At 45.1% G+C, this 27,288-nt stretch overlaps 1 protein-coding gene across 1 annotated transcript in view; it reads left to right on the plus strand.

The window, feature by feature from the left end:
• Positions 1–27,288, plus strand: part of slc9a7 (solute carrier family 9 member 7) — a 159,857-nt gene that overhangs the window by 75,552 nt on the left and 57,017 nt on the right. The window contains exons 7-12 of the mRNA XM_078402083.1: positions 4,005–4,081; positions 7,059–7,171; positions 10,931–11,036; positions 13,517–13,658; positions 17,381–17,486; positions 24,394–24,482. Coding sequence (XP_078258209.1) covers positions 4,005–4,081; positions 7,059–7,171; positions 10,931–11,036; positions 13,517–13,658; positions 17,381–17,486; positions 24,394–24,482 — 633 coding nt within the window. The remainder of the gene's footprint in view (positions 1–4,004; positions 4,082–7,058; positions 7,172–10,930; positions 11,037–13,516; positions 13,659–17,380; positions 17,487–24,393; positions 24,483–27,288) is intronic.

Raw genomic sequence — 27,288 nt, forward strand, 5'->3', positions numbered from 1 at the left:
TGAATCATAAAGAACCATTGAACCATTGTAGGCCCTGTGTAAAGTAAGTCCTTATTTTTTCCTCTCTGATTCTTTTGAGTTAGATCATGAATCTAAATATAATTCTAAATATAATATAAATATCCTGACCCAGTTTTAAATATGATAAACTATAATTCCACCCACTGGTTATATCAGCCTAATTATTTCCGCTGTAATTCCTTGCTTCTCTACTCTCTTCACATGTCACATCCTCACTACCAGTCTGACAAATCTTCCTTGCACATTCTCCATGTCTGTGACATCTTTCTTTTAATTCAAGGGCATAATGGTTATTGTTATAGATTAAAAAAACTGGTTTAACTTGGCAGAAATAATTCAAACAAGACAATGAATTTGAATTTATTGAGTGTGTTTGGATTCAATTCTATGCATGTTTTGCAGGCCTAATTAATGGTTGTTTTGAAAGTCAGATTGGTAATTAATCATGCAAAGTCTTGATATCATTAAACAAAACATCAACGAGAAACCAATGCCTCTATTTTTTAAATTATAAATTATATTTATATTCATTGTATTAATAATTTTTAAATTCCAGAACCGCTGTCAACCACAGATTGCATTTCTATAGCACCTTTTTTAACAAAGAGAGTCACGAGTAATTGAACAAATTGTGACTCCAGAGCTGTCTGCAGATGTATTGGGGCAGTGGCTGCTTAGTCAGAAGTAGGCCACTGAATCTTTAAAATTGACGTTCAATACCTGCTGCATGCATGCAATAGCTTCCATTTAAAAAAAACTATTCCACTTATTTTCCTCAATGAAAACTTTTCTGGAACACCTATTGTGAGCAATTTTGGGCACCTTATCGGAGGAAGGATGTTCTGGCTCCAGATGAGGTTTGCAAGAATGATCCCAGGAATGAGTAGGTTAACCTATGATGAGCGTTTGTTGGCACTGGGCTTGTACTCGCTGGAGTTTAGAAGAATGAGGGGGGGGGGGAGACCTCAATGAAATACAGAATAGTGAAAAGCTTGGATAGAGTGGATATGGAGAGGATATTTCCACTTGTGGGAGAGTCTAGGACTGGAGGTCATTGCCTCAAAATTAAAGAATATTCTTTTAGGAAGGAGATGAGAAGAAATTTATTTAGTCAGAGGGTGGTGATTCTATGGAATTCTTTGCCACTGAAGTCTGTGGAGGCCAAGTCAGTGGATATTTTTAAGGCAGATAGATAATTAGTGATTAGTACAGGTGTCAGAGGTTATGGGGACAGAAGAATGGGGTTAGGAGGGAGAGATAGATCAGCGATGATTGAATGGCTGAGTAGACTTGATGGGCCGAATGGCCTAATTCTACTCCTATTCCTTATGACCTTATGAACACCTCATTTTTTAAATCAATACTGATAGGAACTTTGCAATGCCTTCTCTGTTTCTAAATGAGTCTTCACATCCAGTCATTTAATCTGGCTATGTGCAATTTATCTTGGTTTGGTTTCGGGAAGGATTCATGTTAGACATGATCAGTGCCTTTAAAGAAGCTTTAGGTTCACTCTGCAGCTTAGCGGTAATATGCCGCAGCTAAATCAAAGTTAACCTCTCCTTGTCTTGTCCAAGATAAGCTCCTCTGCTCACTGCAGCTCTGTGCTTGTGTAGACAATAGACACTAGGTGCAGGAGTAGGCCATTCAGCCCTTCGAGCCAGCACCACCATTCAATGTGATCAGGGCTGATCATTCTCAATCAGTACCCCATTCCTGCCTTCTCCCCATAGCCCCTGACTCCGCTATCCTTAAGAGCTCTATCTAGTTCTCTCTTGAAAGCATTCAGAGAACTGGCCTCCACTGCCTTCTGAGGCAAAGAATTCCACAGATTTACAACTCTCTGACTGAAAAAGCATTTCCTCATCTCTGTTCTAAATGGCATCCCCCTTATTCTTAAACTGTGGCCCCTTGTTCTGGACTCCCCCAACATTGGGAGCATGTTTCCTGCCTCTAACGTGTCCAACCCCTTAATAATCTTATATTTCAATAAGATCCCCTCTCATCCTTCTAAATTCCAGTGTATACAAGCCTAGTCACTCCAGTCTTTCAACATACGACAGTCCCGACATTCCGGGAATTAACCTAGTAAACTTACGCTGCACGCCCTCAATAGCAAGAATGTCCTTCCTCAAATTTGGAGACCAAAACTGCACACAGTACTCCAGGTGCGGTCTCACTAGGGTCCTGTACAACTGTAGAAGGACCTATTTGCTCCTATACTCAACTCCTCTTGTTATGAAGGCCAACATTCCATTGGCTTTCTTCACTGCCTGCTGTACCTGCATGCTTCCTTTCAGTGACTGATGCACTGGGACACCCAGATCTCGTTGTACATCCCCTTTTCCTAACTTGACACCATTCAGATAATACTCTGCCTTCCTATTCGTACCACCAAAGTGGATAACCTCATTAACTTATCCACATTAAACTGCATCTGCCATGCATCCGCCCACTCACACAACCTGTCCAAGTCACCCTGTAACCTCATAGCATCTTCCTCACAGTTCACACTGCCACCCAGCTTTGTGTCATTTGCAAATTTGTTAATGTTACTTTTAATCTCTTCATCCAAGTCATTAATGTATTTTGTAAATAGCTGCGGTCCCAGCACCGATCCTTGCGGTACCCCACTAGTCACTACCTGCCATTCTGAAAGGGACCCATTTATCCCCACTCTTTGCTTTCTGTCTGCCAACCAATTTTCTATCCATGTCAGTACCCTACCCCCAATACCATGTGCTCTAATTTTGCACACTAATCTCCTATGTGGGACCTTGCCGAAGGCTTTCTGAAAGTCAAGGTACACTACATCCACCGACTCCACCCTGTCCATTTTCCTAGTTACATCCTCTCATTGGCCCTGACCTTACTCTCTTATCCCATCTAGAACTTTCCTTCCCATTTATTCTAGAGTCCTTTGCAATTTCTCCTGTATTCGCTTCCCCTTTAACTCCATCTTCATATTCCCAATTTGTCAACCCCTCCCCCCCCCCACTACTTAGTTTAAACCCATATGTGTAACACTAGAAAACCTGCCTGCCAGAATGTTGGTCCCCCTGCTGTTAAGGTGTAACCCGTCCCTTTTGTACATGTCACCCCTACACCAGAAGAGATCCCAGTGGTCTAGAAATCTAAATCCCTGCTCCCTGCACCAATCCCACAGCCATAGATTCAAATCCCCGATCTCTCTGTTCCTGCCCTCACTAGCACGAGGTACAGGAAGCAATCCAGAGATAACCACCCTCGACATCCTACTTCTCAGTCTTCTACCCAACTCTCTAAACTTACGTTGCAGTACCTCCTTCCTCTTCCTCCCGACGTCGTTCGTGCCCACGTGCACAACTACTTCCAGTTGATCGCCTCATGGCTGATCAATCTCTCAATAGACATTAGGTGCAGGAGTAGGCCATTCGGCCCTTGGAGCCAGCACTGCCATTCACTGTGATCATGGCTGATCATGCACAATCAGTACCCCGTTCCTGCCTTCTCCCCATATCCCCTGACACCCGTACTAATCAAGAATCTATCTATCTCTGCCTTAAAGGTATCCATTGACTTGATGAACTGGATGGAATAAGTCAAGCTAACTTCACAATGTGTAATTGTTTAAGTTTAGCTACTGTATCTACATGGAAGCAAAGTGCACTTTTATGTGTTCCAATGCCACTTAAATCAAGTCAAGAGTGTTTTACTGTCATATGTCTTGAAACGGAACAAGGAAATTGTTCCTTGAGCTTAATCTGACTATTTGGCATAAAATGAAAGCTGATTAAATCCACCTGATTCTGGGATCCCTATTTACACATAGAAATGCTTCTTTTAATCTCGGTGATCAGTATTTTGTGAGTGTGGTGGATAAAAAGCGTAGAACAAGGTAGTTAATAAAGCACCTCAGAGCCAGCACAGGTGTAATGGGCCAAATGGAAGTCTCTTGTGTTGTATGAATGCTGGCATCTTACGGTGTGATTCCTTTGTTACAGAGACACTTCTTCAGGAATCTTGGCTCTATCCTGGCTTATGCATTTATCGGAACTGCAGTGTCCTGTTTTGTCATAGGGTGAGTATGACTGCAGCACATTTCCCATTCTGTGGTCAAATTCATGCTTATTAAGTTGATGGCCGGTGTTGCTTTATTTAGTTTAGTTTGGAGACCCAGCGTAGTAACAGGGACTTTCGCTCACCGAGTCCGTGCCGACCAGCAATCCCCGTACGCTGACACTTGTCCTACACACGAGGGACAATTTACGATTTACAGAACCCAAATGAATCTACAAACCTGTACGTCTCTTTGGAGTGTGGGAGGTAACAGGTGCGCCTGGAGAAAACCCGTGCGGTCATGGGGAGAACGTACAAACTCCATACAGACAGCACCCATAATCAGGATCGAACCCAGGTCTCTGGCGCTGTGAGGCAGCAACTCTACCGCTGCGCCACCGTGCCGCCCTAATTGAAATGAAGATCATTTTCAAATTACTGAATACAATGATAACAATCTCTCTGACTTTAGAAATCAGGATCAGGCCACAAGGAGCTGCAGATGCTGATTTATAAAAAAAGACATGAAGTGCTGGAGTAACTCGGCAGGTTAGGCAGCATTCCTGGAGAACATGGATAGGCAACTTCACCTATTCACATTCTCTAGAGATGCTGCTGAGTTACTCCAGCACTTTGTGTCTTTTTCTTCCAGCCATTTAGACCCTTGAGTCAGTTTTGTTGCTCTGTGAAATTATTCCTGACCTGTCTTTTGCCTTGTCTTTTGCATGTCTTTCGCCTTGTACGCCAATGGACAATCACGGATTTAAAGTTAGCAAATAATCAGCAGGTTTCCTTTATTATTAAAGAAAGTTCCAAATTTATTTGACCCACTTGAGTGTCTCCAAGCTTCAGAATGTCCATTTTTGTTGTGTCGTTGCACAGTCTACCTCATGTACATCGGACGATGAACTAAATGTGGCTCATCGTGGATTTGTAACGCTGTAAATAGGACCACTCTCTGGGTAAAGATGAAAAAAAAAATCATTTATACTTTAAACGTTGCCCCGCTCACCTTAAAGCAACGCCCCCTAGTGTTTGACATTTCCACCCTGGGAATGAGGTAGAAATTCCACTGAACCTCCCACCGTAACTTGGCGTAAGATCACCAGAAACCCCAGAGAATCTCATAAACAGGACAACCAGGCTTCATTCAAAATTGTCTCTAGTGTGTAGGATAGTGCGAGTGTACCGGTGTTTAGTTTAGAGATACAGCCTGGAAACGGGCCCAACCGAGTTCATGCCGACCAGCAATCACCGGTACACTAGCACTATCCTACACACTAGGGACAATTTAGAATTTACAGAGGCCTATCAACCTACGACCCTGTACGTCTTTTGGATGTGGGAGGAAACCGGAACAACCGGAGAAAACCATGCGGTCATGGGGAGATACAAACTCTGCACAGTCAACACCTGTAGTCAGAATCAAACCCGGGTCTCTGGCGCTGTGTGGCAGCAACTCTACTGTTGTGCCACTGTGCCGCCCACTTGAAGAGTAATGGATGGCCACTAAAACATGATGACTCTTGTACATTGACTAGGTACATGTATGGCTTTGTACCTAATGAATAGTAGGATTGTCACTGAACAGGACAGCACAGTGGCACCGCTAGTTGCACAGCTGGTAGATCTGGTACCTCACAGAGTCAAGAGACCCCTGTTCAATCCTGACCTTGGGTGGTGTCTGTGTGAAGTTTGCCCGTTCTCCCTGTGACTGAGTGAGTTTCCTCCGCATGCTCCGGTCATCTCCCAAATCCCAAAGACATGCTGGTCTGTATGATACGTGTAGGAAGGAACTGCAGATGCTGGTTTAAACAGAAGATAGACACGGTGCTGGAGTAACTCAGCAGGTCAGGCAGCATCTCTGGAGAGAAGGAATAGGTGACATTTCGGGTCGAGACCCTTCTTCAGACTGAGAGTCGAGGGAAAGGGAAACGAAAGGAATAGACGGTGATAAAGAGAGATATAGAACAAATTAATGAAAGCTATGCAAGAAAGTACCGATTATAATGGAAACAGGCCATTGTTAGCGGTTTCTTAGGTGAGAACGTAAAGCTGGTGTGATTAAGGTGGGGAGGGATGGAGAGAGGGAACATACACTGGAATTTAGAAGGATGAGAGGGTCTCTTATCGAAACATATAAGATTATTAAGGGGTTGGACACGTTAGAGGCAGGAAACATGTTCCCAATGTTGGGGGAGTCCAGAACCAGGGGCCACAGTTTAAGAGTAAGGGGTAGGCCATTTAGAACAGAGATGAGGAAAGACTTTTTCAGTCAGAGAGTTGTAAATCTGTGGAATTCTCTGCCTCAGAAGGCAGTGGAGGCCAATTCTCTTAATGCATTCAAGAGAGAGCTAGATGGAGCTCTTAAGGATAGCAGAGTCGGGGGGTATGGGGAGAAGGCAGGAACGGGGTACTGATTGAGAATGATCAGCCATGATCATATTGAATGGTGGTGCTGGCTCGAAGGGCCGAATGGCCTACTCCTGCACCTATTGTCTATTGGAATGCAGGGGTTACTTGAAGTTGGAGAAATCAGTATTTATACCACTGGGCTGTAAGCTGCCCAAACAAAATATGAGATGCTGTTCCTCCAATTTGCGTTTAGTCTCACTCTGACAATGGAGGAGGCCTAGGACAGAAAGGTCAGTGTGGGAATGGGGAGGGGAATTATAGTGTTTAGCAACCGGGAGATCAGGCAGGCCTCTGGAAGTTGCCTCTAGTGTGTGGGGAGTGGGGTAACAGAGAGCTACTGTGAATGGGTGCTCAATGGTTAGCATGGGGTCGGAGGGCCGAAGGGCCTGTTTCCATGCTGTATCTCTAAACTAAACTAAACTGTATGCAAAAAAGAATGTCACTGTACTTGGGTGCATGTGACAAAAAAGTACTATTGACCAGTGTACTGCGGTTGGTTTATAATGAGGATTGGGAGAGCCTTTGTGGGAATTCCACCCCTGTATTTCCACAGTTGTGTTTTTTAATTCATGTTCTTGTTACAGAAACTTCTTGTATGGCATTGTGAAGCTAATGTATGCAGTGGGACAGCTTGAAGATGAATTCTATTATACAGACTGCCTATTTTTTGGTGCTATCATTTCTGCAACTGATCCTGGTGAGTAACAGTGCAAAATATTATTAACAGCAGGAACACAAATTGATGTTGGAATCAAATAAACTAAAAGCACTGCCGACAGAGTAACCTAATTCTTTTTCTTTTTCTTTGTTAACAAGATAGAAACCTGATTTAAATTTGCCCTGAAAGGCTCCATAAACATTAATATTTAAATCGGACCTCTTTGGTATAGTAAGTGTCCTGAAATATAATTCACAGGAGCAAGTATGTGGCTTAATGGCACTAAGCCACAGAATGATAATGAACCAACCATCAGGACTAGCAGCTGCCAGTAAATTATGTAAAGGAATTGGGGATGTGCAAATTGGGAGACCTTGGAGATTTAAGGCTGGAGATGATTGAGAGAGAAAGAGAGAGACAATAGGCAATAGGTGCAGGAGGAGGTCATTCGGCCCATCGAGCCAGCACCACCATTCAATGTGATCATGGCTGATCATTCTCAATCAGTACCCCGTTCCTGCCTTCTCCCCATACCCCCTGACTCCGCTATCCTTAAGAGCTCTATCTAGCTCTCTCTTGAATGCATTCAGAGAATTGGCCTCCACTGCCCTCTGAGGCAGAGAATTGCACAGATTCACAACTCTATGACTGAAAAAGTTTTTCCTCATCTCAGCTGTAAATGGCCTACCCCTTATTCTTAAACTGTGGCCCCTTGTTCTGGACTCCCCCAACATTGGGAACATGTTTCCTGCATCTAACAGACAGAGAGAGAGAGAGAGAGAGAAGGAGAGAGAGAGAGAGAGGAGAGAGGAGAGAGAGAGAGAGAGAGAGAGAGAGAGAGAGAGAGAGAGAGAGAGAGAGAGAGAGAGAGAGAGAGAGAGAGAGAGAGAGAGAGAGAGAGAGAGAGAGAGAGAGAGAGAGAGAGAGAGAGAGAGAGAGAGAGAGAGAGAGAGAGAGAGAGAGAGAGAGAGAGAGAGATTGTTTGTTTGTTTGTTTGTTTGTTTGTTTGTTTGTTTGTTTGTTTGTTTGTTTGTTATAACATGATGGGAACGTTAAATCGCAAGCATTGCTGGAGTATTGCGTGCAGTTCTGGTCTCCCCATTGCAGGAAAGATGTGCAGGCTTTGGAGACGTTCCATTGGTGTTTTACCAGGATGTTTCTTGGATTTAGAGGGTTTCAGCAACAGGGAGAGCTAAGGTGGACCCGGATCATTTTCTTTGGAACGTCAGAAGTTGAGGGGAGACTTGAAAGAATTATTTAAAATTATAAGAGGTGTGGACATGGTACACAGTCAGAACCTTTTTCCCCCCATGGTGGAAATGTCCAACACGAGAGGGCATAGCTATACAGTGTGAGAGGGAACGTTTAATGGAGATGAGTGGAGCTAGTTTTTTTACATAGAGTGATTGCCAGGGGTGCTGGTGGAGGCAGGTACGATAGTGGTGTTTAAGAGGCTTTTAGACAGGCACATGGAAGTGCAGAGAATAGAGGGATATGGATCACGTACAGGTAGACAAAACCAGTTTAACGTGGCATCATGTTCGGCACAAACATTGTGGGCTGAAGGGCCCGTTCCTGTGCTGTGCTGTTCTATGTTCTATGTCGTGGGTCAGCAAACTCTGGAATGAAAAAGAACCCAGGCTAACATGGTGACTAGCCAGGTTCAGCTGGTCTGGCAACCTTCAGGGGGAGGTGTCGGGTGGGAGATTTAGAAGGATGAGGGGGGATCTTATTGAAACTTATAAGATAATTAGGGGATTGGACACATTAGAGGCAGGAAACATGTTCCCAATGTTGGGGGAGTCCAGAACAAGGGGCCACAGTTTAAGAATAAGGGGTAGACCATTTAGAACGGAGATGAGGAAGAACTTTTTCAGTCAGAGAGTGGTGAAGGTGTGGAATTCTCTGCCTCAGAAGGCAGTGGAGGCCAGTTCGTTGGATGCTTTCAAGAGAGAGCTGGATAGAGCTCTTAAGGATAGCGGAGTGAGGGGGTATGGGGAGAAGGCAGGAACGGGGTACTGATTGAGAGTGATCAGCCATGATCGCATTGAATGGCGGTGCTGGCTCGAAGGGCTGAATGGCCTACTCCTGCACCTATTGTCTATTGTCTATTGCATTTCATATGCAAGAGACATTTGGACAGGTACATAGATCGGACAGGTTTAGAGGGATATAGGCCAAAACGCGGGCAGGTGGGACTCGTGTCGATGGGGGAAGTTAGGCCTCTTTTCCACACTGTGTGACTCTATACATGAACCTTTCTGTTTCGGAAAGGATTTGAAATAGTACCGAAGGTGGCGGGGTGAAAGAGGAGAGGAGAAGGGAAAGGAAGTAAAGATCCTGTTAGCCAGACAGAAGGAGAAGCCTCACTTGAGCGGACAAGAAGTCTCATTGGAATTGGCAGTGTACAAAGCGGCAGTCTCCAAACAAATGTGTCAAAAACTGGGAGAATGGAATCAAGGGCGGAAGGAAGATTGTGAAGGCGCAGAGATTGTGAGCTTGTCTTGGCTACTGACCACAGCACGAAAGAGAGTGGCATGAAAGAGAGAGTGGCTGTGGTGAACCAGGTTAACCTGCGGGAACTTGGAAATTGGAAACAAAACTGATGACATTTTCCATTTTTGTAACAAGCGCACTTAAACATTGATCCTGCAATGATAGTTTTCCATGTCATTCCCTTCATTTCATGGAACTGGGGTCTGTCACCAGATAATGCACTAATTGATGGTACTTTTAATTTGATACACTACCTAAAGAGCAACCAAATTTTTTATAAATCTTTCTTTGTCAACAAGATAGAAACCTGGTTTAAATTTGTTCCAAATGGCTCCTGAAACATTATCATTTATATCAGACCTTTTTAATACAGCCCTGATATATAATTTACGGGAGAAAGTATGTGGCTTAACACAGAGGGTACAGGTGTCGGGGGGTTATGGGGGGAAGGCAGGAGAATGGGGTTGAGAGGGAAAGATAGATCAGCCATGATTGAATGGTGGAGAAGACTTGATGGACCAAATGGCCTAATTCTGTTCCTCAAAGTTATGAATTTATGAGGGTTGTTTGTGTATGGAATGAGCTGCCAGAGGAGGTAGTTGAGGCAGGTACTATAACAATATTTAAAAGGCATTCGGACAGGTGCATGGATAGGAAAAGGTTTTGAGAGATATGGGCCAAACTCAGGCAGGTGGGATAAGTGTAGGTGGTGGCATCTTGGTCAGAGTGGGCAAGTTGGGTCGAAGGGGCAGATTCCGTGCTGACTTCAATGGTACCAAGCCACATAATGAGATACTGGGACAAGTGGCAAGAAGATTGGTTGCCTTTCAAGGAGCATATTTGAGATGATGCGATGTTTTGGAAAAGAATGCTGGGACCATGAATCAAGACAATTGAACATACAGCAGCCAGAGAGATTATGTAAAGGAATTGGAGATGTGCGAATAGCCAAAAGAGAGCAGAGTTGTAAGAGATTTGCAACTGGGGATGATCGAGAGAGAAGGAAAGGTGAAATGTGGATACACGATGAGAATTTCAATCAGGAGCATTGTTGCAACAGTATGTCAGCAAACTCTCGAATGAGAAAGGATACAAACTGCTGAGATTGGAAAGCACTTAGGTTGGTAGAGGATGAAATAAAGAGGCTGGCGGAGAGAGAATTGAAGCAATAAAAGCACGATAAAGAAAATAACTCCCTAAAATTGCGCTCTGAAACCTTGCTCATTTCTTTTTATTGAATGTAAAGCAAGGTGTTGTGTTTTGCTTCAAGCCACCCATTCGCATTGTTTCCTGTTGTTACAGTGACCGTCCTTGCCATCTTCAATGAGCTTCAAGTGGACGTTGACCTTTATGCTCTGCTGTTTGGAGAGAGTGTGCTGAACGACGCTGTCGCCATTGTGCTCTCATCGTAAGTGGGGCAACGTTTGTTCAGAATTGTTCTGTCACCGCCTGATCCACGCTGCCTTTCCGCGACGGGTGGAACAGACGCGCGAATTGTTGAAGGAGCACTAGTCCGAATGATGATGGTAAAAATGATCAAAGTGAGTGGGGGACCCCAATGAACCTTCCCGAATAGTGAAAGGCCTGGATAGAGTGGACTGTGGAGAAGATGTTTCTACCAGTGGGAGAGTCTTGGACCGGAGGACACAGCCTCAGAATAAAAGGATATACTTTCATAAATGAGATGAGGAGGAATTTCTTTAGTCAGATGGTGGTGAACCTGTGGAATTCATTGCCACAGAAGGCCGTGGAGCCCAAATCAAGGCAGGAGAATGGTGTTGAGAGGGAAATATTGATCAGCCATGATTGAATGGCGGGGTAGACTTAATCAGCCGAATGGCCTAACACTGCTCCTATAAACTTACGAACATTACATACCAGAGGACTATTGGTTTCCCCTGGCAACTGAATGACCAGGCACATACAGGCTTCCATGACGTCAGTTAGTTATCAGTTCAATGCTGGTCCCCAGGGGACTGATAAGTCACCAGTAAAGGTCACTTCTAGATAATGAATGGGATCTGTTTTTACAGACATCCTGACGTCAATTTTGTCCATAATTCGGAAAAGGTATAAACTACGATAACAATACCTCCGAAATATTGTAATGACTGGTAGCAAGAACACACTAAACTGTTAAGAGCAATTACAAAAAGTAGAGAGAGAGAGAGAGAGAGTGAGTGAGAGAGAGAGGAAATTATGTAGGAAAATAACTGCAGATGCTGGTTAAAATCAGATGCAGACACAAAATGCTGGAGTAACTCAGCGAGTCAGGCAGCATCTCAGGAGAGAAGGAATGGATGACGTGTCGGGTCGAGACCCTTCTTCAGACTGATGTCAGGGGAGGGGGCGGGACAAAGATAGGATGTAGTCGGAGACAGGAAGGCTAGTGGGAGAACTGGGAAGGGGGAGGGGATAGAGAGGGGAAGCAGGGACTTCTCCTGAAGTTGGAGAAGTCAATGTTCAAACGGCTGGGGTGTAAACTGTCCAAGCGAAATATGAGGTGCTGTTCCTCCAATTTGCGCTGGGCCTCACTCACCCTGACAATGGAGGAGGCCCAGAACAGAAAGGTCAGACTGGGAATGGGTGGGAATCGATTTTTTTGTTAGATTTAGAGATACAGCGCAGAAACAGGCCCTTCAACCCACCGGGTCCGCGCCGCCCAGCGATCCCCGCACATTAACACTATCCTACACCCACTAGGGACAATTTTTTTACATTTGCCCAGCCAATTAACCTACAAACCTGTACGTCTTTGGAGTGTGGGAGGAAACTGAAGATCTTGGAGAAAACCCACGCAGGTCACGGGGAGAACGTACAAACTCCGTACAGACAGCACCCGTAGTCAGGATCGAACCTGAGTCTCCGGCGCTGCATTCGCTGTAAGGCAGCAACTCTACCGCTGTTATAGCGTTTAAAAAAAGCAAGCTATCGTCTTTCTTCCAGCTTCTTCCCCCCCGCCACCCCACTACAACAGTCTGAAGAAGGGTGCTGACTCAAAATGGCATCTATTGATGTTTTCCGGACATGCTGCACGACCCACTATGTTACTTCACCACTTTGTGTCTTATTTTGTAAACCAAGACTTGCAGTCCTTTGCGTAAATATACAGTGTTGCTTTTGTAGATTTCAGTTTCAGTTTAGTTTATTGTCATGTGTACCGAGGTACAGTGAAAAACTTTTTTTGCTTGCTATCCAGTCAGCGGAAAGACAATATATGATTACAATCGAGCCATTTACAGTGTAGAGATACATGATAAAGGGAATGACGTTAAGTGCAAGGTAAAGCCAGCAAAGTCTGATCAAAGATAGTTCGAAGGTCACCAATGAGGGAGATAGTAGTTCAGGACTGCACTCTGGTTGTGGTAGGATGATTGGGTTGCCTGAAAACAGCTGGGAAGAAACTGTCCCTGAATCTGGAGGTGTGCGTTTTCACACTTCTATACCTTTTGCCCGACGGGAGATGGAAGAAGAGGGAGTGGCCAGGGTGCGACCCGTCCTTGATTATGCTGCTGGCCTTGCCGAGGCAGCGTGAGATATAAATGGAGTCATTGGAAAAGGGACACACAAAATGCTGTAGTAACTCAGCGGGACAGGCAGCATCTCTGGAGAGGTTATCAGTCTGAAGAAGGGCCTCGACCCGAAACGTCACCCATTCCTTCTCTCCAGAAATGCTGCCTGTCCCGCTGAGTACCTCCAGCATTGTGTGTCTACCTTCGATTTAAAACGAGCACCTGCTGTTCTTTCCTACGCGTCTTTGGAAGGGAGGTTGATTAGTGTGATGGTCTAGGCTGCGTGCAAAATTCGCTGCAATTTCTTGGATGGAGCTGTTCGGAAGATTGAAACCATGTTTGTTTAATATTTTCGATCATTGTCTTTGTTCTTCAGGTCGATTGTCGCTTACCAGCCGGCGGGGGAGAACAGCCACACCTTTGATGCTGCTGCTTTCTTCAAGTGTGTGGGAGTCTTTCTTGGGATATTCAGTGGTTCCTTTGCCATGGGAGCAGTGACTGGTGTGCTGACCGCTCTAATATCCTTTCAGTATGGTGGCAGAGGTGTACATGTGGTACCTGCGTGCAACACTATAATATTGTGGAAAGCATGATACTTTATGGTGTTTGACAGAGGCCAGAACAACAGGAGATGAGTCACTGCAGCTTGTTGTGTCTATTGTGTCAGAGGTTACGGGGAGAAGGCAGGAGAATGGGGTTAGGGGGGAGAGATAGGTCAGCCATGGTTGAATGGAAGAGTAGACTTGATGGGCCGAATGGCCTAATTCCACTCCTAGCTTATAGATGCTGCCTGTCCCACTGAGTTACTCCAGCATTTTGTGTCTCCCTTCCAAGGACTCCATTTATATCCCACTTATGGTCTTTGGTCTCAACCAGCAACTGTAGTTCCTTCTTACACAGGAGGAATCCTGCTGTCTCTCAAGTAGTTCTCTGTGATCTATTAGCCTCCTGAGGGGGTAGGCAGACGCTCAGATTAATGGCTCATCTGAGTGGTGGGATGTCTGGCATTCCAGCAGTTCTATCCTGAGGGATCGTCTTGGAAAATACACACTTGATGTCGGAGAGAGGCTTGGACCCATGACTCGTGCGACCACCTGAGCCAGGCTGGCTTCCATTGCTTAGAGTCATGCAGCAGGGAAACAGGCCCTTCGGCCCGACTTGTCCTTGCCGACCAAGATGCCCCATCTAAACTTTTCATTTTGCTCAAGATTCCCTATTTGCTGTTCCTTGTGTCTCCATAAAGGATCGGGAAGATAAAACGACATTTCGCTGTGTCTGGTTCCAAATTAGACTTTTACTTTAGACTTTATAGATACATCATGGAAACAGGGCCATCGGCCCACTGAGCCTAAGCCGACCAGCGATCACCCCGTACAGTAGCACTATCTTACATACTGGGGACATTTTACAATTTACAGAAGCCAATTAACCACTATGTCTTTGGAGTGCGGGAGGAAACCGGAGCACCCGGAGAAAACCCACATGGTCACAGGGAGAACGTGCTAACTCCACATAGACAGCACCCGTAATCAAGATCGAACCGGGGTCTCTACGGCGCTGTAAGGCAGCAACTTTACCGCTGCTCCACCGTGTCACCCAAATGATACAGGATTTTTCTTGCCGGTTTTCTTTTTTTTTTGTGGCAAAAATTTCCCCGATATCCGCTTATCTAATCCAAAATGTTACAGAATACGATTCAACGATAAAAGTTTCCATATCGTTTAAAAGATTGTAGAGTTAGTAGGTTCCTCCCCATAAGAGTGGATGGTTTTGTGGGTCTCAGAAGACATTCCAAAAAATGAAACTGCCCCCTGTGGTGGCAAGAAGATAGACTTCAAGAGAAAAGATAATTTCATGACATACCCTCAGTTTTGCTGCCAGTGAACTGCTTTTGGAATGTAGGCACTATTTCAATGTAGGAAATGTGGCCGCTAATTTGTGAGCAGCGACCTGCCACTAAGAGTGATTTGAAAACAACCAAATAATCTGCTTCTCAACACTATAATGCTGGAGTAACTCGGCGGGAGAGGGTGACGTTTCGGTTCGAGACCCTTCTTCAGTTTGAGAGTCAGGGGAGAGGGAGTCTGGAGATATGGAAGGCTAAGGTGTGAAAATGACAGATCAAAGCAGATGGTCAATGTCTGATCAAAGTCTTCCTGCACAAATAATCTGCTTTACTGATGTTGAGTGGGGGATTAGTATTGGTCAAAGATGCTCATTGATACACTTTTTGTTTGTCCTTTTTTTATGAGAATGAGTTGAGGATTTTTTTACTGTGCCTCAATCTAACCAGTAAAACTATATATATATATTTTTTAAAGAAGGTTTATTCATAAAGGGTGAATTATTTTTGAAATATGTTTGTTTACTATGATTATTACTGCAGAAAAAATGTGATCACACTGAACCTTGTTACATTCGTATCCAGTGAGGGATATTTCTTTCCAAAGCAAATTTCCTTTAAGATGCAGCCTGATTGTGCAAGCTGTCTTGAATTTTTAGTTCATTGTTATTGTTACGTGTACCGAGGTACAGTGAAAAGCTTTTGTTGAGTGGCTAACCAGATAGAGGAAAGACAATACATGATTACAGTTGAGCCATTTACATTTACATGTCAGATACACGACAAGGGAATAAAAATAATAAGGAATTTGGGACAGGAACTCTGGCCAAGGGGAGGACTAAGCATATTTTTCAAAATTGTTGCAATATTTGTAGAATTTGAAACAACGTAACAGGGCTTCAAGCGGAAACTTTGACACTAAGAGTGTAATTCCACAAGTCCAAAATGTGGTATAGGATATTCCGTTAATAATAACACTGATTACATATCATCATATCATATCATATCATATATATACAGCCGGAAACAGGCCTTTTCGGCCCACCAAGTCCGTGCCGCCCAGTGATCCCCGTACATTAACACTATCCTACACCCACTAGGGACAATTTTGACATTTACCCAGCCAATTAACCTACATACCTGTACGTATTTGGAGTGTGGGAGGAAACCGAAGATCTCGGAGAAAACCCACGCAGGTCACGGGGAGAACGTACAAACTCCTTACAGTGCAGCACCCGTAGTCAGGATCGAACCTGAGTCTCCGGCGCTGCATTCGCTGTAAAGCAGCAACTCTACCGCTGCGCTACCATGCCATCTAGAGATGTCTTTCATTCTGATCCTATCGTGATCTTTAACGACTTAGAATCAGGGCGAGATAACGTACAGATGTGGGCCCTTCGGCCCAATGAGTCTGCTCTGACCGTCAACCATTCGTTTTTACGCCAACCCATTGAATTCCATTTTTTATTCTCCCCATATTTTCTTCAAATCCAAAGGTTACGATTTTTTAGTTTAGAGATACGGCGCGGAAACAGGCCTTGTGCCCACCGAGTCTGCGCCGACCATCGATCCCCTAGCACTATCCCGCACACGGGGGGACAATCTTTACCGAAACCAATTCACCTCCAAACCTGTACTTCTTTGGCGTGTGGGAGGAAACCGGAGCACCCGGGGAAAACCCACGCAGTCACGGGAAGAACGCACAAACTCCGTACATACAGCACCCATAGTCAGAATCAATCCCGGGTCTCTGGCACTGTAAGGCAGCAACTCTACCGCTGCGCCACCATGCCGCCCTACATCAGCATATGCAAGGAAACTCGAGCACCCAGGCAGTCACAGGGAGAACGTGCAAACTCCACACAGCCAACATCTGAGACCAGAATTGAACCCTAGCTTCTCACTGAGGCAGTCTCTACTCTCCAAAGGTGCTGCATTTGATGAGAATGTGCAAGAAGCCGTCTCAGTGGCAACACTTTTGTTTTCAATATGATAAAGCAAGCCAGTTGTTTGCTCTTTGTTCACCTTAAGTGAATGTGAGGGACAATTTCTTTCGTGCAGAGAGTTGTGCATGTAAAGAATGAGCTGCTAGAGGCTGGTACAATTATGACATTTCAAAGATGCTTGGACAGGTCCATGGATCGGAAAGATTTGGAGGAATTTGGGCCTGGCGGAGGCAACTATTAACTCAGTTAACTTGAAGTTAGTTAGTTCGTCTGAAGAAGGGTCTTGACCCGAAACATCACTCTCCAGAGATGCTGCCTTTCCCGCTGAGTTACCGCCAGCTTTTCGTGTCCATCTTTAGTTAACTTGTTTGGAGTGGATGAGTTGGGCCATTGTGCTTGGTTCTATGAACGCTACAAATTTTAAGACCTTTCTTTAACTGCTGTTTCTCACGTCACCAAGTTCACCAAACTGCATTGTTTCCCACTCCTGGAGACGGCGCTGTTTTTCTTAATGTCCTGGAGCACCTTCCTGTTGGCAGAAGCCTGTGGCTTCACCGGTAAGTAGAAGCTTGCAAGCACGACAAACATGAGTGGCAATCGGATATATAGTCAGTGTAAGCATCTCTGGAGAGAAGGAATAGGTGACGTTTTGGGTCGAGACCCTTTTTCCCACCCTGAGTCTGAAGAAGGGTCTCAACCCGAAACGTCACCCATTCCTTCTCTTCTGAGATGCTGCCCACTGAGTTACAGCAGCATTTTGTGTCTCTTTTCGTGCAAACCAGGATTTAGATTTAGAGATACAGCGCAGAAACAGGCCCTTCGGCCCACCGGGTCCGCGCCGCCCAGCAATCCCCGCACACTAACACTATCCTACACCCACTAGGGACAATTTTTACATTTGCCCAGCCAATTAACCTACATACCTGTACGTCTTTGGAGTGTGGGAGGAAACCGAAGATCTCGGAGAAATCCCACGCAGGTCACGGGGAGAGCGTACAAACTCCGTACAGACGGCGCCCGTAGTCAGGATCGAACCTGAGTCTCCGGCACTGCATTCGCTGTAAGGTAGCAACTCTACCGCTGCGCCACCGTGCCGCCCAGATCTGCAGTTCCTTCCTACACATAAACTAAGTGTAGATGTGCAAATTGTTGTGCTAGGTCAGATGGAATCGGTAGTCAATTCCTTATTAATTCATTCCTTGTGGATAGTGGCAGGCCAATGGTAAATTAACCATGCATTTGATGTTGACACAGGCCTGGATGGAGTGGACATGGAGAGGATGGTTCCTCTGGTGGGAGAGTCTAGGACCAGTGGGCACGGCCTCAGAATTAAAGAACGTACCTTTAGGAAGGAGATGAGGAGGAATTTCTTTAGTCAGAGGGAGGTGAACCTGTGGAATTCATTGCCACAGAAGGCTGTGGACGCCGTCAATGGATATTTTTAAGGCAAAGATGGATAAATGATTGATTAGTACGGGTGTCAGGGATTATAGGGAGAAGGCAGGAGAATAGGGTTTGGAGGGAAAGTTAGGATTGAATGGCGGAGTAGATGGGCGGCACGGTAGCGCAGCGGTAGAGTTGCTGCTTTACAGCGAATGCAGCGCCGGAGACTCAGGTTCGATCCTGACTACGGGTGCTGCACTGTAAGGAGTTTGTACGTTCTCCCCGTGACCTGCGTGGGTTTTCTCCGAGATCTTCGGTTTCCTCCCACACTCCAAAGACGTACAGGTATGTAGGTTAATTGGCTGGGTAAATGTAAAAATTGTCCCTAGTGGGTGTAGGATAGTGTTAATGTACGGGGATCGCTGGGCGGCACGGACTTGGAGGGCCGAAAAGGCCTGTTTCCGGCTGTATATATATGATATGATATGATATGATAGACTTGATGGGCCTCATAGCCTAATTCTGCTTATTCTTGGTAAGCTTACCTTCGTACTTCATCTTTTCACCCCATATTGCCCTTTTTATTACCTTCTGATGTCCTTTGAAAGTTTCCCAATCCTCTGCCTTCCCGGTCCACTTTGCTATGTTATACATCTTTTCTTTTAGTTTTATTCCATCGCTAACTTCCCTTGTCAGCCACGGTTGTCTCTTCCTCCCCTTTGAATCGTTCTTCCTCTTTGGAATGAAATGATCCTGCATCTTCTGGATTATGCCCCGAAATTCTTGCCATTGCTGTTCCACTGTCATTCCTTTCCAGTCGACCTTGGCCAGCTCCTCTCTCATGCCTTCATAGTCCCCTTTGTTCAACTGCAACACTGACACTTCTGATTTAACCTTCTCCCTCTCAAATTGCAGATTAAAACTTATCATATTATGGTCACTACCTCCTAGCGGTTCCTTTATCTTGAGTTCCCTTATTAAATCTGGTTCATTAGACAACACTAAATCCAGAATTGCCTTTTCTCTGGTAGGCTCCAGTACAAGCTGCTCTAAGAATCCATCTCGGAGGCACTCTTCAAACTCCCCTTTTGGGGGATTTTCCCAGTCTTCCTGCAGATTAAAATCTCCCATCACCACAGTGGCATTATCTTTGTTACACGCCAATTTTAACTGCTGCAACTTGCACCCCATATCCAGGCTGCTGTTTGGGGGCTTGTAGATAACTCCCATTAGTGTCTTCTTACCTTTACAATTCCTCAATTCTATCCACAGTGACTCTACCTCGTCAGTCCCTATGTTACCCCTCGCAAGGGACTGAATTTCATCCCTCACCTACAGAGCTACCCCACCTCCTCTGTCCACCTGCCCCCATTTCTATAGGACGCATAACCCTGAATATTCAGTTCCCAGACTTGATCCTCCTGCAACCATGTCTCTGTAATCCCCACATTGTTATATCTGCCAATCTCTAACTGAACCTCAAGCTCATCCACTTTACTTCTTATACTTCGCGCATTCATATATAATATTTTGAATCCATTACTCACCTCACCTTTCACATCGATTTCTATTACACTTGGCCATACTCTCCTATCCCTTCGTGAGCTTTCTGTCCCGTTAATTCTGGTGTCTTTAACTTTTCCTATACTCTCTTTCCCTTTAACTCCATCCTTGTATTTCAAATTTGTCTCCCCCCCCCCCCCCCCCCCAGTTAGTTTAATCCCGCCCGTGTAGCAGTGGCAAACCTGCCTGCCAGAATGCTGGTCCCCGCCTGTTAAGGTGCAACCCGTCCCTTTTGTACAATTCCCCCTTACCCCAAAACAGATCCCAGTGGTCTAAGAATCTAAATCCCTATCCCCTGCACCAGCTCCTCAGACACACATTCAGGTCCTGTATCTCCCTGTTCCTGGCCTCACCAGCACGAGGAACTGGAAGATAACCACCCTGGAGGTCCTGGTTTTCAACCTTCTTCTGAGCTCTCTGAAGTCATGCTGCAGAATCTCTTTCCTCTTTTTCCCAACGTCATTTGTGCCGACATGCACTACCACTTCCGGCTGCCCCCTTGAGGATGCCCTGCAATCGGTCCGTGACATCTTGGACCCTGGCACCAGGGAGGTAACACACCATCCTTGAATCCCACCTGTTGCCGCAGAAACCCCTGTCTGTACCTCTCACTATGGAGTCCCCTACTACCAAGGCTCTGCCTGACGTCGGTCTCTTCGGCTTTGCCTCAGCGCCATGTTTTGACTCGCAGACCTGCCCGCCGCTCAGACTGGCAGCGTCTTCGGTCGCGACAGCTTCCAAGAGGGTGTACCTGTTTTCAAGAGGTTAAGGACCAGAGATCACGGGTATAAAATAAAGAATGACATGAGGAATCTGCAAAGCACTCCGTGTATATGTGGGGGAGGTCGGCTCCATTGTGGCTTTCAAGAGGAAATTCTCAAAAGAGGAATATGTTTCGATGAGAAGGCTGTGGAGAAAGATCCAGTGGGATTGAAAGCCTGGTAGAAAGCCAGGGCAGATGTGATGGGCCGAATGTCTGCATTCTGTGCTCTATCCATTCCGTGGTAAAAGTAGGACCAGGCCAAAGCACTCCATTACAAATTCTATGATACTACAGCTCTGCTCCCAGCTTGTCAGAGCCAGTGGGTGTATACAAGCATTAAAGCAGGCTCCCAGAAATGCAGCGGTTTAAGGCTGGGTGTAGCTTTGGCATTGCTTTGAGTAACTCCAAACTGATGAAGCAAAAGTAACCATCGCATGTGGCCCTTGTGACGTTAACTCTGAGCTGTCTGAATGTTGCTCCAGAGGACGCAATTACTGATACGTTAAGGATAGCTTTTATAAACAAACATGGCATTCCCTCAAGCATTGAAGATTAACGGATGATCTGATTGAATTGTTGAGATGATTATCGGACTTGATAAACGGAGACTCAAATTGCTTCCTCTTGTGGAGAATCCAGGAAAAGTTGACAGCCGCCTTAAAGTTGGACCTGGACCGTTCAGGAGTTGGGAAGCACTTCCTGACATGGAAAAGTGAAAAGCTGCAACACTCAGGAAAAATACAGGGAACAGGGGCATTCGAAAATTAGACTGATGGAGTTTTATATGATAAAAGTCATTAGAGTTTCGGAGATATGTGGGTCAATGGACCCACAGTTGACCTCAATCAAGTTGAATCATGGACAGAGCTCAAAGCCCTTGGCACTAAACTGTCCACCTATCTTGGTCACCGCTGCAGCAAGATTTGAAGGGTGCTGACAATGTCATACTACATATAGTAGAGGTGCAGGTTTTTTTAGGCTGAAGAGCATTGGAGCTAAACGGAAGGAATTCACTCTGGAAGTTTTGCTGCTATCTTAGTTCTTATACGCATCTGCCGAAACCCTTACCCCTTCGCCTTTCCCCAAGTAAGTCAGAAGTGAGATCCCAGATGAATGGTAGGCATCATATTTGAGATCCTCCAGGGAGGGACAAGCCAGGTACTTACAGGCCTGTGAGTCTAAGTTTAGTTTAGTTTCATTTAGTTTAGAGTTACAGCACCGAAACAGGCCCTTCGGCGCACCGAATCCGCACTATTCTACACTCACCAGGGACAATTTACATTTTATACCAAGCCAATTAACGTACAATCTCTACTTCTTTGGAGTGTGGGAGGAAACTGAAGTTCTCTGAGATAACTTACGCAGGTCACGGGGAGAATGTACAAACTCTGCACAGACAAGCACCCGTAGTCAGGATCGAACCCGGGTCTCTGGCGCTGTAAGGCAGCAACTCTACCGCTGTGCCACCGTTAAGGTTAATGGTAAAGAAGTGATTGGAACATACTTATGAGGGACAGGATTAACCTGCGCTTGGAAAGGCAGGAATTAATCAATAATAGTCAACCCAGCTGTCCCAGGGGAAATCCTGTCTAATCAAATTGATTGTTTTTTATTTAAAGAGGTATTGAAGTGTATTGATGCAGGCAATGTGGTTGAGGTTGCCCATATGGACCAGTCAGGCCTTTGGCAAGGTCAAATAGGAGAGATTGCTACAAAGGATAGATATGGGATGGAAATGCTGTGTGCCCAGTAGAAAGAAGAGGCAATGCTAGCATTTATTTGAAGAGGGCTAGATTGTAAAAACAGGGATGTAATGCTGAGGCTCTAAGAGGTGCTGGTCAGGCCACATTTGCAGTATTGTGAGCAATTTTAGGCACCATAGCTGAGGAAGGATGTGCTGACTCTGGAGAGGGTCCAGAGGAGGTTTACAAGAATGAGTGGGTTAACATATAATGATCCTTTGATGGCACTGGGCCTGTACACGCTGGACTTTAGAAGGATGAGGGGGGACCTCACTGAAACTTACTGAATAGTGAAAGGCTTGGATTGGGTGGATTTGGAGAGGATGGTTCCAATTAGTGGGAGAGTCTTGGACCAGAAGTCATGGCCTTAGAATTAAGGGACATTCCTTTAGGAAGGGGATGAGGAGGAATTTCTTTAGTCAGAGGCTAGTGAATCTGTGGAATTCATTGCCACAGAAGACTGCGGAGGCCAAGTCAATGGATATTTGTAAGGCAGAGAATTGGTAGATTCTTGATTAGTACGGGTGTCAGGGGTTATGGGGAGAAGGCAGGAGATTGGGGTTAAAAGGGAAAGATAGATCAGCCATGATTGAATAGTGGAGTAGAATTGATGGGCTGAATGGCCTAATTCTGCTCCGATCACTTATGAACTTATGAACACAAGGACCCCAACAACAGATTCTGCAAAGTAAAATGCAAGGGGACAAACTATCCTTTGATCTTTAGCTCTTCAAAGGAACAGATCGATTTCCATTTCAATGAACAGTTCAATTTCAGGGAATTCAGCACAAAATCCAGGCATGCACTCTGATGGCACATCACGCGAACATCTGATTAAGACTGAGGCCCCTTCCCCCCCCCCCCCCCCCCCGCCCCCGGCTGAGATCCCAGAACAAACGCAATGACATTTAAAAAGGTCAAACTGGCAACGTTTAAAAGATGTGCGGGACAAATTTGGGGAGAAGGCAGGGGACTGGGGTTCGGAGGGAGAGATGGATCGGACATGATTGAATGGCAGAGTAGACTTGATGGGCTGAATGGCCTAATTCTGCTCCTATCACACGAATATAAGACCACTTCTGTGCTTGTTGGAAGGAAAAAACCTTTGACAGCTGAGCTTAACATGAGAAAAAAAAATGGGACATCAGAAGGAGATTAGCAGGTTTGAAGCCAAGATCCACTTGACACTGAGAGTTATCGACGGATGATTTATTGAAAGATATAGTATGGAAACAGGTCCATCAGCCCAAGTCCAGGCCAACCATCGATGACCCGTTCACACTCGTTCTATATTTTTTACTACTTTTGCATCCACCCCCTTACACAGTAGGGGCAATTTACAGAGGCCAATTAACCTACAAACTTACACATCCTGCACAACAAAAAATCTTTCGTGTCCCAGTTTACTGCCAACTGTTGGACCTGAAATGTCAGAAGCTTGGTGGAAATGTAGTGTGTATCTTTGGAAATCAATTTCTAATGATGGTTCCTTAATTTTAAAATGCAATGTTTTAGCACTGGAATATGTGCACTGTTATATTTTCCAATGCAATGATTTTATTTTGTGTACGTTTAGTGCAAAAAATGTAAACATTTCGGAACATTATGATTGTCAAGATTTCCCCATAAATTCCTGATATTGATTTGGTGAAGAGAGATCTTTTATTTTCTTCCCGGGGCGAACTGGGTCTTGGTTTCATATTTCAACCGAAAGGTGGCATGTCTGACCATGCAGAAAAGGAGAGTGATTCTTTTCAGAATAGTTTTTTAATTATTGCACCATGGAACAATCCACCTATCTGCTTTTCAGGTACAGTACAAGCAGGGAGGTGCCAGAAGAGAAAATTTAAACGCTAGAAAGAGGTTCTGGAGATAGCGAAATGAGAATTGTTTGTTGTGAGACAGTGTCATGTACAGAGATCTTGCACCTGCTATCTTCCTGCATAGACGTTTTCACCGATGAGGTTTCGAAAATGAAGAGAGTTTCACAAATTTTGCTTTCTTCACATGCAGGTGTGGTTTCAGTTCTGTTCTGTGGTATCACACAGGCTCATTATACTTACAACAACCTGTCGCCAGAATCAAGAGATCGAACAAAACAGGTATGGGGTCCCAATGGTGTCCGTCCTCAATGTACTTGTACTTGCAATGTTAGTTTGCAGTCAGGACAATTAGGCGTTCGGCAGCACTGGGCCTCTACTCGCTGGTTGTTTAGAAAGTTGAGGGGGGGGACCTCATTGAAACTTACAGAATAATGAAAGGCACAGATAGAGTGGATGTGGGCAGGATGTATTCCACTGGTGCGAGAGTCTAGGACCAGAGGTCATAGTCGCAGAATTAATGGGCGATCTTTTAGAAAGGAGGTGAGGAGGAACGTCTTTCGTCAGAGGGCAGTTAATCTGTGGAACTCATTGCCACAGAGGGCTGTGAAGGCCAAGTCAGTGGATATTTTTAAGGCAGAGATAGACACATTCTTGATTAGAACGGGTGTCAAGGGTTATGGGGAGAAGGTAGGAAAATTGGATGAGGAGGCAGAGGTCAGCCATGATTGAATGGCGGAGTGGACTCGATGGGCTGAAAGGCCTAATTCTACTCTAAAAACTTGTGAAGTATTTCTATTATATACTGCCTGACCCGCTGAGTTCTTCCAGTACTTGCAAAAATGTTGTTTTGCTCAAGAATCCAGCATCTGCAATCTCTTGCGCCTCAACCTTCTTGAAGTATGGCTACTTTGAAGAAGTCCTACTCTTTCTTACAGGAGTTCCATGAGACCCTCTCTCACTGCCCCCCTCTGTCTGCTCTTCCAAGTAGAGGGTACCGACTCAAAGTTTTGCGTGTCCATTCCCTCCACAGATTCTCCTGACCTGCAGAGTTAGAGTCATACGACGTTGAAACAGGCCCTTCGGCCCCACCTGCCCACACGGACCAACATGTCCCATCTACATTAGTCCCATCTGCTTGCATTTGGCCCATATCTCTCTAAACCTTTCCTATCCATGTTCCTTTTCTAAATGTTTCTTAAACATTGCGATAGTACCTGCCTCAACTCCTCCTCTGGCAGGTCGTTACATACACCCACCACACATTGTGTGAAAAAGTTACCCCTTAGATTCCTATTAAATCTTTGCCCCCTCACTCTAAACATGTCCACTGGTTTTCGATTCCCCTACTCTGGGCAAGAAACTCTGTGCATCTATCGGATCTATTCCTCTCATGATTTGTACATCTCTGTAGGTTCACCCCTCATCCTCCTGCGCTCCAAGTCCTAGACGCTCAACCTCTCTATAGATCAGGCCTCAAGTCCTGGCAACATCCTCATTTCCAGTTTAACAACACATTTCCAATAACATGGTGCCCAGAAACAGAGAAAAATAGATGCAGGATTAGGCCTTTCGGCCCTTCAAGCTAGCACCGCCATTCAATATGATCATGGCTGATCATCTAAAATCAGTACCCCATTCCTGCTTTTTCCCCATATCTCTTGATTCATTTCGCCTTCAGAGCTAAATCTAACCCTCGCTTGGAAACATCCAGTGAATTGGCCTCCACTGCCTTCTGTGGCAGAGAATTCCACAGATTCGCAACTCTCTGGGTGGAAAAAAAAATCCTCATCTCATTCCTATATGGCCTACCCCTTAGTCTTAAACTGTGACCCCTGGTTCTGGACTCCCCCAACATCAGGAACATTTTTCCTGCATCTAGCCTGTCCAATCCTTAAGAATTTATGTATGTTTCTCTAAAATTCCCTCTCATCCTTCTAAATTCCAGTGAATACATCCCAGCTGACCCATTCTCTCATCGTATGTCAGTCCGGCCATCCCGGGAATTAAGCTGGTGAACCTACGCTGCACTCCCTCAATGGCAATAATGTCCTCCCTCAAATTAGTAGACCAAAATTGCACACAATACTCCAGGTGGAGCCTCACCAGGGCCCTGTACAATTGCAGTAGGACCTCCTAAACTCAAATCCTCTCGCAATGAAGGCCAACATGCCATTAGCTTTCTTCACTGCCTGCTGTACCTGAATGCTTACTTTCAGTGACTGATGTACAAGCACACCCAGGTCTTGTTGCACCTCCCCTTTTTCCTAATCTGACACTATTTCAGATAATAATCTACCTTCCTGTTCTTGCCACCAAAGTGGATAACCTCACATTTACCTACTTTATACTGCATCTTCCCACTCACCCAACCTGTCCAAGTCACCCTACAGCCTCAGCATCCCCCTCGCAGCTCACACTGCCACCCAGCTTTGTGTCATCTGGAAACTTGGAGATGCCACATTTAATTCCCTCGTCTAAAATGTTAATATATATATTGTAAATAACTGGGTTCCTAGCACCGAGTCTTGCGGTACCCTGCTATTCACTGCCTGCAATTCTGAAAAGTACCAGTTAATTCCTACTCTTTGCTTCCTGTCTGCCAAGCAGTTCTCTATCCATGTCAATACCCTACCCCTAATACCATGTGCTCTATTAATTAATTTTGCACACTAATCTTGTGTGGGATCTTGTCAAAGGCTTTTTGAAAGTACAGTTACACCACATCCACTGGCTCTCCCTTATCAATTCTACTTGTTACATCCTCAAAAAAGTCCAGAAGATTAGTTAAGCATGATTTCCCCTTCATAAATCCGGCTGACATTGACCGATCCTGTCACTGCTTTCCAAATGCGCTGCCATAACATTTTTAATAATCGACTCAAGCATCTTCCCCACTTCCGATGTAAGGCTAACTGGTCTATAATTTCCCGTTTTCTCTCTCCCTCCTTTCTTAAAAAGTGGAGTTATATTGGCTATCCTCCAGTTCACAGGAACTGATCCTGTGTCGAGAGAACATTGGAAAATTATCACCAATGCATCCATGATTTCAAGGGCCACCTCCTTGAGAAATCTGGGATGTAAACCA

This window comes from Rhinoraja longicauda, chromosome 7 (genome assembly GCF_053455715.1).
Source record: "Rhinoraja longicauda isolate Sanriku21f chromosome 7, sRhiLon1.1, whole genome shotgun sequence".
Taxonomy (NCBI): Eukaryota; Metazoa; Chordata; class Chondrichthyes; order Rajiformes; family Arhynchobatidae; genus Rhinoraja; species Rhinoraja longicauda.